The sequence below is a fragment of the Pararge aegeria genome, chromosome 16, assembly GCF_905163445.1.
Source record: "Pararge aegeria chromosome 16, ilParAegt1.1, whole genome shotgun sequence".
NCBI classification, from domain to species: domain Eukaryota; kingdom Metazoa; phylum Arthropoda; class Insecta; order Lepidoptera; family Nymphalidae; genus Pararge; species Pararge aegeria.
The window spans coordinates 12,070,270-12,087,625 of record NC_053195.1 but is presented as its reverse complement, the minus strand read 5'-3'; the positions used below and the strand labels follow the sequence as shown (position 1 = coordinate 12,087,625).

Genomic DNA, 17,356 nt, shown 5'->3' with positions numbered 1-17,356 from the left:
ATGCAATCTCTCCTAATCTGTTCGGGGTATAGCAGTTATATTAAACCGATACACCTAATCGGTTTCTATACGGCACGCTAAACCGTTTGGCGGCACGTCTTTGAAGTTGGGGAGTCTTCAGGCGTACCTACTTACCACAGCCTCGGCCGAAGACTCCCGCCTGAGAAAAGTCAGAAATATCTCTAGCAAATAAAGCATGTTTTACAGACAATTAATTTTATAAGCTGGCAATCCTAAGACAATACTAGCTTGCTACTTACCTACACCGGTTATTGCCGAACAATACACTCAATTTAAAAGTTATGAGTACCACTATGGTCATATAATAAAGTATTACTAGTATAAATATTCAAATGAATTTTTATTAGTGCTGTGCATCAGTTTCCTTTGATCGTTAAAATCTACCGGTAATTGACCGTGACCAATGTGCCGCAGTTTTGAAATACATAATATTCGTTATTTTTTATGTTTGAATTTGAATTGCGGTCCAATTATTAGAATTTGCTAAATGTCGATATTTAACATACGTGTATGTAGCATAACGTTTATCCACCCACATTGTAAATAAATATACTATGACAATACACACACCGCCATCTAGTCCCAAAGTAAGCGTAGCCTGTGTTATGGGTACTAAGATAACTGATGAATATTTTTTTTTTATGAATAATATACATATAAACACCCAGACACTGAAAAACATTCATGTTCATCACACAAACATTTTCCAGCAGTGGGAATCGAACCCACGGCCTTGGACTCAGAGAGCAGGGTCGCTGCCCGCTGCGCCAATCGGCCGTCAAGTATTTGTACATTGGTGAAAGACGTTATTGGAAAGCAATTAAAATATCACTTGCTTCAACGGTGAACGAAAACGTCGTGAGGGAACCTGCATACCTGAGAGTTCTCCATAATGTTCTGAAACGCGTGTTAAGTCTCTGGGAGGAGACCCGTGTCCAGTAGTGGGCGGATAGTGATAGTAATATACAGCGTACACTCCAGACGATGATGCTATATCACCTTTGATGAATACCTATATAGGACATCAGTTAATAAATGGTTAACTTTGCATTTGAATATAGTTGACCGACCAATTATCTTAGTCCTTGAATTAAGTCAATCAAAAATAAAATGCTTTTAGTTCACAAACAACTACGGACGACTTATAAGTTAGAATAAATAATCGATTCCATTGCCATCGCGTGTTAGACAGTATCACTGCTCGTCCAAACCATAGTTTGAACAATGGAATGTACGCTATAAAATACCCATGCGTACACAATGTTGCCTTGTTCTCAGCGACGAGCAACTATTCTGCCTTGGCTGACAATTACATGCTATAAAAAAGTACACAGGCTGAGGTTTAAAACTAAAGAGGTATATTTAGGATTTAAAATTTTATCTATAACCTTTTTGCAGTTGCCTCAGTTATCCCTGACCCCATTTGACCTTCAATGTTAACACAGCTGATGTTATGGTTGTCACTGAGTAATTTTTGAGACAAATATGAATGTATATTTTGAAAGGTTTCTTAACAGAAGTTTTTCTTTATTACATTTAAAAAAAATTATAACAGAAGTAAATTAGTAGTACCTATCTAACATGATTTTAATTTAAATTTCATTGCTATTAGTACAGCGCTATATAAAGATATTCAATTACAGATTGGGAATGTAATTAAGCAGATTATATAGACAGGCAATTTAATTCGTTACTTACGTAAAGTTTTACAAAGTGATTGTAGGATAAAATTTAAATATGAATAGTTTTGCGTAAATGTAATTCATTTTCTAATGTTTACATAATTAGAGCGTGAAAAGTGAGGTCATTCTGAATTTAAGTTAAACGGTTCGGAACTTTTCGTAGGTACCTTATCGGATCAGTATTTGTTGTTGTCTGTTTATAAATTCAGTTTAATGAATTTCGTAGTTCATAATGGTAAAGAAGATTTTTGCACCAAACTTTGACAACATTTTAATTTTATGGATTTTTTTAAATTTCTAGTTACAAAGGCGTACCTAATTATTAAACAACAAATCTAAACTAATATAGATGTTATTATATTATCACATTTACTAAATTGGTATCATTCAAATAAAACTTCTAACCTGTAGGGCCGCTTTCTGTAATGCATGTGGATATTGTTCTGCTCCAGCTTTACAAATAAAGTGTATACTATTTATATGTTATACGTATTTGTAATCCGGTTTAAGTCGCGCGGAATTTACGCGACACTGTTCTGTCTACATCACTAATCGCATTCCCGATCACGTGGTAAATCGACTATGTTATAACAGCACTATTAAAAAAAAATACCGAATAAAAAGATCTGCCTTCGAATTTTTAAACTCTGCTTTGCGTGCGGTAGGTATAGAAAGAGCGCGCGGTCGCGATGTACTGACGCATCAACAAACATAATGGTGGACGATGGACCGCAGGCTACATCGCAAGGCATGAATTATCCACAATAGTGGACTGCGAAACACGGTCCGTTATTAAATTACTAAGCAGTCCGCGGCACCGCAGGCGGACGTAGTTCATATTAACAGTGCAGGTACTAAAGTATTAAAGCTATTTTATAGGCGGCCACTTTTTACAGATGTTAGTGATGTTTAGTTTTGAGGTAGTGTTAATATCCTCATTAATATTATTACTTATTAACTTGATTAACCCTTTGTCGTACAATTTACGGAATGTTTTTTTCTTCTTCTTTCGGATGCCAAATTACTGACGACAGATAGAGATAAAACATTGTATAACTAATCACATATCAAACTTTTATAAGTAAGGCCTTTAGTATGTAAAAAATTCAATAATTGAATTACTAATTTAGAAATGTATACTTCTACCAAAACTGTAAAAAATAACCATTGGACTATCCCTGACTGACGAGTTCATCTTTAGACCTAGCTAAAAACTAAAAATATAGAATAGTTGCATGGGTGTGAAACTTGTTCAATTAATGAAATAAAAAACAAGTTAAATTCAATATTTATTATAAACGGGGGCATCAAAATTTTAAGTAGATAGGCTTGCCTACTCTTACAGTTTTACCCTCTAATGCCAGAAATCTGGGCGGAATTTCTGACAACCCATCAGATTAAAAAAAAATCCCGCGGGGGCATATATTCATTCAGAAAGCAAAGCTCAGGGAGCAGATATAACTATATATATAAGTACCAAATTTTTGTTTATATCTTGAAAAAGGAAATACTTTTCTACAATTTTGTTTTATTTTTCGAGCTGGAAAATTTAAAATGGGTAAATAACTTTACGTTCTTTATTTTAAAAGAACGACAAAATGCCAATTTCTATGGCTAAAATGAAAATTTAAATTCCATATTTTATTTTCAAAAACTGAAAATGTTTCTTATGTTTTAACCAAAAACCTAAATACCAAGTTTAAAGGAAAAAGTTAAAAAAAAACCATTTTCGTACAAACTATCTTCTCTTGTTTTCTTATTAGGTACCTCCAAAGAATATTTAGTCAGGACAAAGTGTAGTGCTATAGAAAATGTAGACACATTAATTGGATTAGTTTTAAGACGAAAAATGTCACCTTATATTTTCATAATATCTGGCTTCGTATCAAAATAAAACTACCAAATTGAATTAGGAAAATACGGATTAGATATTGATGTTCACGTGTATTTTACGACGTTTACCACCAACACGTGTATTTTAATCCTAATTATTAGTAACACTGACGTTTGTGAGTACGACTTTTTAAAGTCGGTGTTTTGGCACAAACACGACTGTTTCAATCGCGTCAGTCGAACTCTTGTAGCGGCGTAACGTGACCAAAGTATCTACGATGTTTCAGGTATTATTCAATACTTCAAAACATCATTTTTGGAAAGCATGATATCATGTAACATTGTAGGCATGGAGGTGCGTCGGGTTGGAACATTGTGTTACTTTCTTGATGTAGTTACGGCCAGTAGCTTCAGTTTTAAGTATATCAACATTGAAATAACATAAATACGATTAATTAAACCCAGCTTATAAATCTTACAGTTATATCAACGGCGAATTTTCATCGTCGTACAACAGCGGCCTAGTAGATCAGTCCAATGTTTACGACGAACAAATAAATAGTTTGTTGTACCAATATATTAATTGTCATCATCATATCAACCCATTACCGGCCAACTACAGGGCACGGGTCTCCTCCCACAATGAGAAGGGGTTAAGACCGTAGTCCACCACGCTGGCCCAGTGCGGATTGGTGGACTTCACACACCTTAGAGAACATTTAGGAGAACTCTCAGGTATGCAGTTTTCCTTCACCATCGAAGCAAGTGATATTTTAATAAATTAAAACACACATAACTTAGAAAAGTTAGAGGTGCGTGCTGGGATTCGAACTAGCCCCCCCGAAAGTAAAGTTGAAGTCCTACCCACTGGGCTATCACCGCTTCCAATAAATGAGTAAAACCACACACCGCTCCGCCATTTCGACTCGTTAGCGCTAAGCGAAGCTAGCTTATTAAAGTGATTCTATTGGTTCTTAACAAACATCCCCTCCCACGCTTCCTGAGTGAGGATGCGTGGGAAGGGATGAGTTTGTTGTCTCTGGTGGAAGCGCAGCCTAAAGAAAGTGTTAGGTTGTGGTTTTTTTATTCCACTTCAATTTAGCCCTTGATTGCAATCTCACCTGATGGTAAATGATGATGCATTCTAAGGTGGTAGCGGGCTTACTGTTTGGGGGTATGGCTTCTTGGCGTCATCGTACCGGGATGATAAATTGCTTAGCTCGTCTGTGTCGGTGGCCATGACCAAAACCTCGCATTAAACCACACCAGACAAAATTTGGAAATAATAGAATCTCAAACCACCCGAGCCGGGAATCGTACCCTCACTTATAAGACCACATCGCGTAATACATTGCCAGGGATATCATCGAATTGTGTGACAATTTATCAACTCTATGTTTTTTGCATTGAAGTTGGCAACACTGTAAAAATATTAAAAAACAGGTCAAGATGGCGTCGTCGGCTAGCTCCGAAAGCCGCTTTATTAGCCGCCGAAAGTAATAAGTAATTAAATTATGATTTTATGTTAAAACATTAATTGCTATTCATTTTTATTATATACTTATCTACCTACGTCTACGACTTTCGAATTTGAAACAACTAAGAACTATATATAGAGAGGTAAATGAGTGTTTTTGTGCAGACAAGAAGAGTTTTTTTAGTTTAAAAAGGTTCTGACATCTGAGTTCTGATTTTAACAGATAGGCTATTTATATATACCTATCTATTAAAATCTTTCAAATAATTATTTATTCAAATAGTCACTTTGCGCCTATTACAAAAAAAGTTGTACATGGTAGGGAAAAATTCGAACACGGTTGGACTGATTTTGATACTGTTTTTTGCATTACTTTGGAACTAATATCATTATGGCGATTGTGTAAAGTTCTTCATAGATCGTTAATTAATGCAATTGGTCATAGATCGTTTCAGGGAAATTCGTATTGTATTAAACTGGACATTCAGTGAAGGCTAACAAAGAGTGATTGGTGATTTAAAAACAATAATATTGTTATTTTTAACCAATCATCATATCAACCCATAAACGGCCCACTTAAGGGCATGATTCTCCTCCCACAATGAGGAGGGGTTAAGGCCGAATTCCATCAAGCTGGCCCAGTGCGGATTGGTGGACTCCACGCACTTTTGAGAACAGTAAGGAGAACTCTCAGGTATGCAGGTTTCCTCACGATGTTTTCTACTACGCTTACTTTGGAGCTATATAGCGATGTGTGTATTGTCATAGTATATTTATTTATTACAAGATGTGCCATGCGGCTTCGTCCGAGTAAATTGCAGGACCCAGCGTCCTGCTTCAGTTTACACCTCCCTCAATAAATCAAATACAAAACGTAAAGTTTTTCAATATCTTAAATGAACAGAATTTGAACTGTTACAGTTTTATTATAAGTATAGATTTGTTTACCTATTATATCACAGGCACTTATGAAGCGTTCTTACATTTAACTTGTAACATGAGTTAACTTAATAATTAATTTGAAGTCTAAGAAGAGTTCACAACAAACTTAGCGTTAATTTTATCGTAAACTAGCTATTGCCCGCGACTTCGTCTGCGTTTGTTTTTTGATGTGACATTAAATTTAGTTGTAGTTCTAAAAAAAATTTAAGTATTCAGTATCGCTAAGCCTTAAAAAAGGGGTTTGCTGCTGTCCGCTGTTGACATTTATAATATTAGTAGGGATAGGGATAGTAGCGGATTAAATTACATAGTATATGTAAAGTAAAGACTACCGCAAAGTAAAAATTAGTTTGACCTCCCGCGACTATTTATTTACGAAACAGATCATTTAGTTCGACATGCCGGTAGGTACCTAATGGCTGTATAAAAAAGAAGGTAGTATTACGGGTCAGACTAAATTGCGATGTTTAGCCTCTCTGTAACCACAATTACTGTGTACGTGACGCAACATTAACATTATTTCGATTGTTAAAACGTAGATTGTCGTGTGTTGGGCAAACGTTGGGCACTGCGAAGGAAGGCGATTTGTTCAGAGTACCCATTGCCAAATCTTTCGATTACAGTACGTATTCGGGTTTATAGCTTTGTTAATACTTCCCATGTTTATTAAGAATTTATTCGAAGTATATTGTTTTTGTTTTTAGAGAGCGGTATGTGGAGCGAACGATATTAAACCTAGATATTTTATTAAGGTGCAAATTAATTGGACTGTGAGGAAAGTACGTTGTAGGTTTCATAAGAACCGTCCAAGTGCGAGTCGGACTCGCGAATGAAGGGTTCTGTAGACTGTACCATTATCTATAAAGACGGCAAAAAAAAGATTTGTTTTGTATATTAATTGTTTGCACTGTCCCTCTTTTATGTTTTCTATTATTACTTTCACGAAAGGTTGTCTGTAAGAGATTGCTTTTGTAATAAGACCGCCTTTGCATACAACTGTATTTAACTTTTTATTTTTTTCTGTTTTTATTTTATTTCATTTTTCTTCTCTTGTATTGTTTCTAAGTTTTTGTAATAAAGTATTCTAAATAAATAAATAATTTTATTCTGTTTTTTAGTATTTTTGTTGTTAAAGCTTTTTAAGGGTAATTGTTTTCACATACCATCGAGTAGCCTAACTGCTTAAATTACTGGTATAAAAAAGAAAAAAAAGATACGTGGGTATGAAACGTAATCACATGGTCCAATATCAGCATAAAAGGGGGACTTAACCTATCTCGCACCTACATTTATATCATCATCATCATCATCATCATTTCAACTAATTAAGGTCCACTGCTGGACATAGGTCCTTTGAAGGGAGTTCCACAATACACGGTCCTGGACCGCTTGCCTCCAGCGGCTCCTAGCGACTCGCCTCGATCTGTCCACCTCGTTGGGGGCCGAGTGCCGTCCCACGCTGCGGTTACCGGTGCGGGGTCGCTTCCAGCACCTTAAGACCCTAACGTACATCGGTTCTCCGGTTATACATATATATGTATACATTTATATACATCACTAGTTGTACCCTGCCACGCTTCGCTGTCGCACATTTTTATGGAATGGTTGAGAAATGAGAAACAAAACAAAGAATACATTAAAAATGTCAGCGAGTGTTTTTCTCGCTTTCAGCAGATGGCGCGGTCACTGGTACATTGATCGTTAAAAAAAACTGTAGTTTCGCGGTCGCGGATATGTGATCGATGCAAAAAATAGATAAAAACAATCCTTGATGCGGATTATATCATGCTAAAATTTCAGCTCGATCGGTGCAGAGCTTTTTGAGTTTTTGAAGCGTATACAAACCAACATAACATTTTCATATAAATAGATTATTAAAACCAAAGATAATAGACTGACCACCTGTCGTGATATTTCATTAACTAAAATTAGTTGACGCTCTGAAGCGTCGCCGTGAAACAATAGGCTTGCAAATAGATCAGCAAAAAATTCAGCTATTTACGGATGTTCCAAAGATAGGCCGTACGAGAAGTCGTCTGTAAACTTAGTTTAACTCGTGTTTATCCTGTTGTATGAGGGTTTAAAATAGGTGGCCAGTATCGCATTATTTACTGGCTGTTGCTCGCTACTTCGTCCGTGTTTATTTATTTACTAGATGTGCCCTGCGGCTTTAGCAGCTTAAATTACGGGACGCGGCGTACTGCTATGAAGTCTACACCAACAACTATCAGATCCCAAACTTGAAGTTGTTTTCAATTGTATGGTACTCGTACTGCCTCGTAATTGTACAAAACTATGATTTTAAGTACAGATAGTATTTAAACATATCTAAACAAACGACTGAGGTGCGAGCGAATGTACAAGTCTATAGTTGTATACCTTCAATCACGTAAACATTGCCAATCCCAAATGCCCGAGGACCAACTTCCGGTTTGCCTTATTTAAATACTTTGAATTCCCTATAATATATGACCGCAAATAATGTTTGGCTTAACAGCAGCAATATAAATTAGTCGTTAGCACTGGGTAATCCAACGTTACCCAAACGTTAACCCAAGTCAGTAAATGGATGGATGCTCGATGGATGCTCGTGGAAGGTTGAAAAATAATTTGGTATCCATCAGATCCTATCCCTAACAAAGAATCGTCATCGTTAAAGGAAGAATTTAATTCGAATTGTTTGTTGATTTGTATGCTAAAGGTTAACAAAGAAAATTTGTGGGTTTAAATAACTACTTTTGGTACTTACTACTATTAAAAATTTAAATTGACAGTCTTACTTGGTTCCTATCGTTCTACAATGTAGCAGTATGTTTTTCCCACAGCTGGATTTATTCTTCTAATTAACACCTTAGGTAATCGTTGCAGATAGGCACCGAGGACAAACCTCTGCGGTTTTTTGGGTGTTTTTATACTAACCATTTTATTGTAATTGCTTTATTTGATAAATAAATAAAAAAAAAAAAAACTGTTTCACCCCTTCCAGTACAACCAGATGAGATAAACAATCAAGGGTAACTTGTAATGGAACAAAAAAAAACAACGACACTGACAGCAATTATTTTTTATGTAATTTTTGGCAACCTCCTTGGCGCAGCTGTAAAGCGATGTGGTTTTTAGCTGCAAGATCCCGGGCTCGATCCGTGGTAGGAACAATTTGGGAATTTATAACTTTCTGAATCTTCTCCGGTTCAGTCTCTGTGGATATCTACCACCCTACTGACAAAGACTGACTGACCGGACTGACTGTATGGGGCTACCTGGACAAGGTTGGCGAGAAAGAGAAATAAATGGAAAAGGATGGAGAAGGCCTATGCCCAAAAATGAGCATTCCAATTGACGTAAAATACCTAACATTGACATTAAATACCTAACATTGACATTAAATACCTAACATTGACTTACAACGATTTTATAAATGACAAAGTAAAATAACAAAAATAATGAAGATTGAATTGAAGATAGCAAATGGTTGAAAAATTTTGACATACACAAACTTACTAAAATTATAATGAATATTATTATTTATTAATTACTATGTACGCCTTAAAATTGTTATGTGTAAACACGAATGCAAATGTTTTACAGTTGGAAAAGCCTTTAACTTTATTGTTATTATTATTATTACTGACAAAGACGTGCCGTTAATTCTTTTAGAGTTTTGACCGATTAGGGGAATGGGTTAAAATAAAATAATTCTATTGAACATCACAAAAAGTACATAAAAAAGAAAAGTATAACCAAAAAACGTTTACAATTTGGCTGCCTTATCGCTTCATAACGATTTCTTCCAGGCAACCAATGGCGAATAGAAACAATTGCAGAAATGTGGAGGAGTAAAAAAATAATACAAATACATTGATAATAATTTATTATTTAATCCAAAGGTTATAAAACTGCCTCGCCGTACCGTAACATGACTCATTGATAATCTCGGAGTAACTAGTGATCATGGAGTTGTGATTCAACAGTCTACTGCCTACGCGTGTAAAGGTCACAGGTAATAATTTGTCACTTTTAAGTTTTGTTGTTGCATTGACCAAAAGGGGAAAAACGCTACCCACACAATTTTAAGTTAATAATTGCTTAGGCTGGCCTGACGGCCATCGAGACAATAATATGTGTTTTTGTTATAGTGCAAATGGGTTCGAAGATCGTAGGTATATTAAAATAATCCTTAGGTACAGAGTATAAAACCAAGGACTTCAATTATAAATTTAATATTACTTATCAATCTGTCACAGTAGTTTAATTTATATTTACATTCTCATTGTTAATAGTTTTTATTTTTTATAATTTTACCGGAGATAATATTGATATTGCTGTAGGTATAAACCTATAATTGATTTTTGTAATGGCACTAGACAGAATTTGTAATTCTAACACAATTTTTTTTTTATGAATGATTTAACAATTGCTGGTGTGTCTTATGAATCTATCTATCTATATTCTATATATATATATATATATATAATGAAAATGGTCTTCGTTTAAGGCTCAATCACGCCTAAACCACTGATCGTATCGACATGAAACTACCACCATTCGATGCGAAATTTTTCCTAGATGGTTTATGGCTTCTATTTTTTGAATTCCAACATTCCTTCATTTTTTTATTGCTGTTTTACTTTTATGAACATTTATCCCGCTAATAAAAACAAAAGATAAGCATTTTCTCTTGATTCTTTTGTTTTCATGGATTTCAACAGAGTGTATTAAACGGATTATGGTTTTTTACATTCAGCTAAGAATCTACTCACGGTAGTGGAGAACGGCTGGACCAATTGGGCTTTTTTTTATCTTCAGAATTGTCAGGAGAAAGTTTTGTATGTAAGAAAATTTTAAAAAAGCCCGATTAAAAGTTAAAAATTTCGATGATAATCGAAGAATTCCCATCTATATAGTCACTCACCACGAAATCTCGGGAACCATAAGACTTAGAAACGTAAAACTTGGTAGGAATATTACATTTGCTATGTAGAGGTCAGCTATGAATAGATTTTAAGAAATTCATTCCCCAAAGGGGATTGCGGGGGCGTTAACAATGAACAATTCCCGTTTTTAAACTATAGCTCCTATAGACTTCAAATTTGGTAGGAATCTTCTGTAAGAGGTGTAGAAATAGGCTATGAACGAATTTTACGATAGCTCACCCCACAGGGGGTTGCGGGGGTGGGTATTAACAATTAATATTTTTAATTTTCCAGCTAAAGCTCCTACAAGCTCCAAATTTTGTAGGAATTTTCTATAAGTGATGTAAAAATGATTTATGAACAAATTTTACGATATCCCACCCCAAAGAAGATTGCGGGGACGTTAACAATAAAAATTTTCAATTTCCAAGCGATAGCTCCTATAGACTCCAAATTTAGTGAGAGTATTCTATATGTAATATAAAAATGATCTTCGAGCGGATTTTACAATGAATCACCTCCAATAAGGTTCGCGAGGGTGGGTGTTAACAATAAAAAATTTCAATTTCGAAATATAGCTTCTAAAAATTCTAAATATGGTAGGAATCTTTTATTATTCACATAAAGAACATCTCAAAATGGATTTCAATAAAGTCTACTTCCGACAGGAATTGCGGGGGTGGGTGTTAAAATCTAAAATTTTTATTTCTAACCTGTAACTTCTACAGACTCCAAATTTGGTGGGGATCTTCGTGTATGTAGGGATATTCGTGTATTTCTTTACAACAATCGTCTTTTTGGCAGCGGAGAAAAAGTTATTGAGAGGTTTCAAAAACTTAACTTTACATGTAGCTATCCAATCAACGGACTAAGAATTTTACATTCATTTTACTTTTGCAGACTACATAACCGACGAATTCTTTTATTGCGGGATCGCGGAAATGTAACAGATTAAAATGAATGCATTTTCCAAGCACATGAGATGTGGAAAAGAAATTTAGTTACTTATTCCAATAGAATTCATAAAAAACATGCACAATTAATTTTCTATAAAAAATTGATGTCACGGAGAAAATTTTAGTTAACAGAAAATTCGTCGCACTTGAACCTAGACAGATTTCAACTTCACATATGAGACTTGCAATGACTTTAACTTAAACTTTCAATGCTCATTTCAAATTTTTTTCTTCATGTCAATTATTATTAATTTTTGGAAGAAAGGCACGGAAATGTTATAATGATTGCACATTGAAAGTTACAATGAATATTAGTGAGAAAAATCACCTGGATGAAAGATACAGGCTAAATCGATGGAATTTAGAATTTGAGTAAGTCTAAACAATATCGATGCTTACAGTTCTATCCGCGGGGCCTATTTATGTTCATACAAAAATAAAAAAAAAGGAGAATAATAAAAAAAATGAAAAAAAAAAAAAATGAAACATAAAATGTAATTTATTTCCTTTTTCAATTCGCCCAGCGGAGCGGGCGGGAAACGGCTAGTAAATAAAATAAAATAAATTATATATTTTTTTTACCTCTTTGTACATTTGCACTTTTCATGAAAATATATCGAAGCACCACTTTTATTACTCACTTTATTACGTAACAGTACGTTTAGTTACCTGATTTAAAAATAAAGTAAATAAACCTTTCGTCTATAATGAGGTAGTAGATGTACATACATACACATAAGGGAATATCTATATATATATATATATATTATATATATATATAAGAAAGTAGTGTTAGTTATGTAAGTTAGTTACACCATTTATAACTCAAGAACGGCTGGACCAATATTTATGATTATAATTATTTGATTTTTTGGATTCGTCTTAGACCGGAATAGGATAGATAGTAAGTATATATTAAAATATAACATTCATAAAAAAATGACCCGCGGACGAAGTTCGCCGGGACAGCTAGTAGATTTACAGAACCTTATCATTTTTTTGGGTAAAAAACATCTCATCGGCGCAACATCTAAGTAAGTACGTAAAAGTCATTATGTTTTCACAACTTCATATAAAATTACTTCAGCTTAATGTTTGGTAACGAATACGTACACTACTGTCGCTTTTAGACTTACTGTAGTCATGATTTATGTTGCCCTTACATACATTACAAACTTTCATTTTCAAGGCTTTTAGAAATAACAAGAACACAAAATAAAACTATAAAAACACAATAAAAAAGTGCATGCAAATAAAAGAAAGAAATCTTACTGTCGCATAGAGCCCCATCGCCGATGCGGCAGATTCTCTTGATGACTATGAAAAAGAGCACAAAATAATGTGATAAGCGGCAAAAAGTGCAAAAAAAAAAACATAGCGAACCAAAAATAGCAATAACAACTTTATGATACTTGAAAATTACAGTATTACGAATAAATAGCCAAAAAAAGTTCATTAGCTAATTTTCTATACAACGTGTAAATGAAAACCGAAATAATACTTCACAGGCTTTTAAAGGCACTTAAACGTAGGGTCTCTGTGAATTATCTGTGAAACCGAAAACTTATAGTTTTTCAGTAAACCACTGCCATAGTATTTGCTGAACGAAATCAGATACAGCCCTAACATAGCATGCCAATTTTAAATCTGTGACCCCTGTCATTTTATTAGATAGGCGTAGCGTAGCGTAGGTACTAAGCGTGAGTCGGTCTTTTATCTTCAATAGGGTTGTCATAAGTAAACGAAAAGTGAAGAATTCGTTTGTATGGAAAAATAAAGATGCCTTTTGATTTATTTATTAATTTATTTATACTCTTTATTTGTACACCACCCAGAAAAACGAGAAAAATAATAGGACAAACGCATCAAGAATAAAGCAGGATACAAAAGGCGGCCTTATCGCTAAGTAGCGATCTCTGCCAGGCAACCATAGGATTAGGTAAACTAAAAAGAAAATTTAATATAAAAAAAGATTCAATTAATTTATAAAAGAAGATTTAATATTTTTACAGCGTTGATTCCTTATGAAAAATACTTATGCATCCTTCAAACTTATTTCGTAATTCGGTTACACGTTGTATAGCTTTAAAATGAAAACTTAATCGAAAAAAAAAATATAACGACAACGACGTGCATACAGACGCCTGGGCGTCTGTATGCACTAGGCAGTCAACAAGGTATTCAATCAGGATAGACCTAAAATAGGCAGATAACAACTGTTAAATTTAAGACTTAAAAAATTAAAGTAGGTACATAAATTCCTCGGGCTCACAGGTTCCAATAGGAAGCTGTGATAGTGTAGTGGGTAAGGCTACGGCTTTCCTTAAGTGGAGACCGAGTTCGAGCCCCAGCACGCACCACTGACTTTTCGGAGTTATGTGCTTTTTTAATTTAAGCAATTTAAATATCACTTGCTATAAACGGTTAAGGAAGATATCGTCACGAAACTTATATGCCTGAGAGCTCACAATGTTTTCAACGGCGTGTGAATTCCACCAATCCGCACTTGGCCGGCGTGGTAGACCACGGCCTGAGCCCTTCTCATTCTGAGGCGACCCTTCTAAATCCAATGTAATCCAATGTATAGGTATTGGATCTATGCCATCATCATCTTGATGTTATTTTATGTTATATGTCTGTTGCTGTTAGCGTTATCATTCGCTATTGTTTTATTGTTTTCCCGACATAAGAAGTATCCATATATTTACACACCCAGAATCACAGAATTAGGAACATTCAGAATCCTCATTCAGCCGTTTGTGTGCAGTGTATTGCGACCAAAAACAGTGAAAACGCCTCACTTTACACCCACGGAATGTTGCTAGATCACAAAGTTTTTTGATATATTCATTTTAAGGTAAACGTTTAGGACATTTTAGGTAAAATATTTATTGTCAACTGCTAAATGGTAGACTAGTGAATAACCGTTTGGTCCAGAAACACTTCTGAGGTGGAGTGGTTTTTTTTTTAAATTTTATTTTTACCTCTACAAGTTAGCCCTTGACTGCAATCTCAGCTGGTGGTAAGTGATGATGCAGTCTTAGATGGTAGTGGGCTAACCTTTTAGGGAGTAGTCATACCCCTAATCGGTTTGTACGCGACATCGCACAGGAACACTAAATCGCTTAGCGGCACGTCTTTGTCGGTAGGGTGGTACTGGCCGCGGCCAAAGCGTCCCACCAGACCAGACCAGAGAAAATTGAGAAATTATAAATACCCAAATATCCCCTGCCAGAAATCGAACCTGGGACCTCCAACTCAAATTCCCAGCGATCACCGGTTCGCCAGGGACGTGTTTAGGTTTCTGTATATTCTTAATTCTGTGATCTATGCCCTATATATCATGTCCCTCAAGATAGATGCAGTGATTGAGCTGAAAATAGGTAACAAACGAACTGGCACACTTTCGCATTCATAATATACCTAAGTATAGATACTGTAGAAGTATTTTAACATTTCGTACCGTCTAACCGCTTAATACCCTGATCGAATACATTGTGCTGCTGATAGGCATTTACGTAAAGTATTATCGTTATTAAATGAAGGTACAAAAATAAACGAGTAAGCATAAGAGGGCGCTAATTGTTTTGTACACAAACCTCTAAGCTAAACTAAATATAGTGCTATATTTTTCCAGTTTGAAAAGCACAGCTACTTTTAAACCTGATAATTCAGTTTAGAAATTTGTGTACAAAAGTATTGGCACCATTGCTTACACCAAATAATGTAGCATATTTGAATACCCACAAGATCCTCTGTTTATCAGACATTTAAAAGAATAAGTTCTTAAAATTTCCGAAATGACAGACACTAAAATATGAAGTTTCCATCAACATACCTCGGTGGGGTCCGCCTGAGACTGGTTCTCGTCCATGAGTGTCTGTTTAAATGATTACCGGGACTTCTGGATCCATTTTCTAATCTGTGAACAAAATAAAAGTACCTAGTTTAGTTTTTCTTTTTTAAATAATATAGTACGTAAGTACCTAATAGTAATTTCGTGATACGGATTGTGAAAATATAAAGTTACTGCGAAGTACAATCTCGAGAATTTGGCAAAAGGGCCTTGTAATATGTTGAAGGTGAATGAATAATTACACTCTTATTGTTGTTCAAACGAAAGTACAGAAAAAGATTAACAAACAATACATCATCATCATCATACCATTACCGGTCGGCCAGGATACGGATCTCCTCACACAATGAGAAGGGGTTAAGGCCGTAGTCCACCACGCTGGCTCAGTGCGGATTGGTGGACTGCACCCACCTTTGAGAACATTATCGAGAACTCTCAGGCATGCAGGTTTCCCCACGATGTTTCCCTTCACCATTGAAGCAAGTGATATTTTAATTTCTTAAAAAAAACGCACATAACTTACAAAAGTTCGAGTTGCGTGCTGGGATTCGAACTCGGCCCCCCGTAAGTGAAGTCGAGCTCCTATCCACTGGGCTATCACCGCACATCGTACCTATTCAATTTGGCGATCCTACCACTACAAAGCTATCTATTCTAGGAACAGGGGCATATTACCATTACTTAAAAATGTAATAGCTTAAAATTTCATTTTTTTCATATTCCTTGACGTCCTAAAAATAAGGATTATAATTCAGAACCATAAATTCAGAGGGTCGAAATTTTATAGGAAAGATAGCTTGATAATTGTATAGAAGGAGGTAACGCACATTGCTATTGCGGGTAGCGAGGGTTACACAGATAAACTGAAAGTTACCAAAATAAGAACAAAACAAGCCTTTAAGAGTTCCTTTAAATCCCGGTTATTAACACAAACGCATTGTGAAGTAATCGTTGAAGACCTGCTATGAGAGAGCAAGAAAGGAGTTCAGGTAACTTACTAGTGCTATTTTTTTTAATTTTTGACAGTCTTTTTCAGAATTATTATAATCCTTATTTAAGGGACGTCAAGATATGTCACATAAACTGACACTAGACTTTTTTGACTTAGATAAAGCCGTGCTATCAAGCTATTTAGCGTTGGCGTACGATGCCGGGTAGAAACCGATTAGGGTGTGGGTTAATATAACCGTTCCCCTTATTTTTTTATTCCACTACACACAAACCTGTTGGTTGCGTTTTGGCATATGTATTTCTTTACGATCGACCGCTTTTCTGACTTGAAACCTACTTGGGAAAGTAGGTTTTTATATTTTTCCTTTTTTTTATTCTAATGCAAGTTAGTCCTTGACTGTAATCTAACCTGGTGGTAAGTGATGATGCAGTCTAAGATGGTAGCGGTCTAATCTGTTAGGGAGTGTGGTAGTCATACCTCCTAATCGGTTTCTACGCAAAATCGCACCGGAACACTTAGTCGCTTAGCGGCACGTCGATAGGTTGGTAACTAGCCACGGCCAAAGAAAATTCAGTAATAATAAATTCCCAAATTTCCCCTTGTCGGCAATCGAACCCGGAACCTCCTACTTAAATTCACAGCGCTCACCGTTGCGCCAGGGAGGTCGTCAAACATTTTACAGGTTAGTCCGGTGCCATTTTAGACTGCATCATCATTAACCATC

The 17,356-nt window shown here is 35.4% G+C and overlaps 1 protein-coding gene across 5 annotated transcripts in view; it reads right to left on the bottom strand.

Annotated features, from left to right (window-relative positions):
• Window positions 1-17,356, bottom strand: part of LOC120630574 (rab11 family-interacting protein 4A) — a 138,351-nt gene that overhangs the window by 49,831 nt on the left and 71,164 nt on the right. For 4 of the 5 annotated variants that reach the window (XM_039899837.1, XM_039899838.1, XM_039899836.1 and 1 more), the window contains 2 exons: window positions 15,663-15,746; window positions 13,097-13,141 (listed from right to left, as the gene is read on the bottom strand). In XM_039899837.1, the coding sequence (XP_039755771.1) occupies window positions 13,097-13,141; window positions 15,663-15,746 (129 nt within the window). The remainder of the gene's footprint in view (window positions 1-13,096; window positions 13,142-15,662; window positions 15,747-17,356) is intronic. The other variant, XM_039899835.1, reaches the window with a different exon arrangement.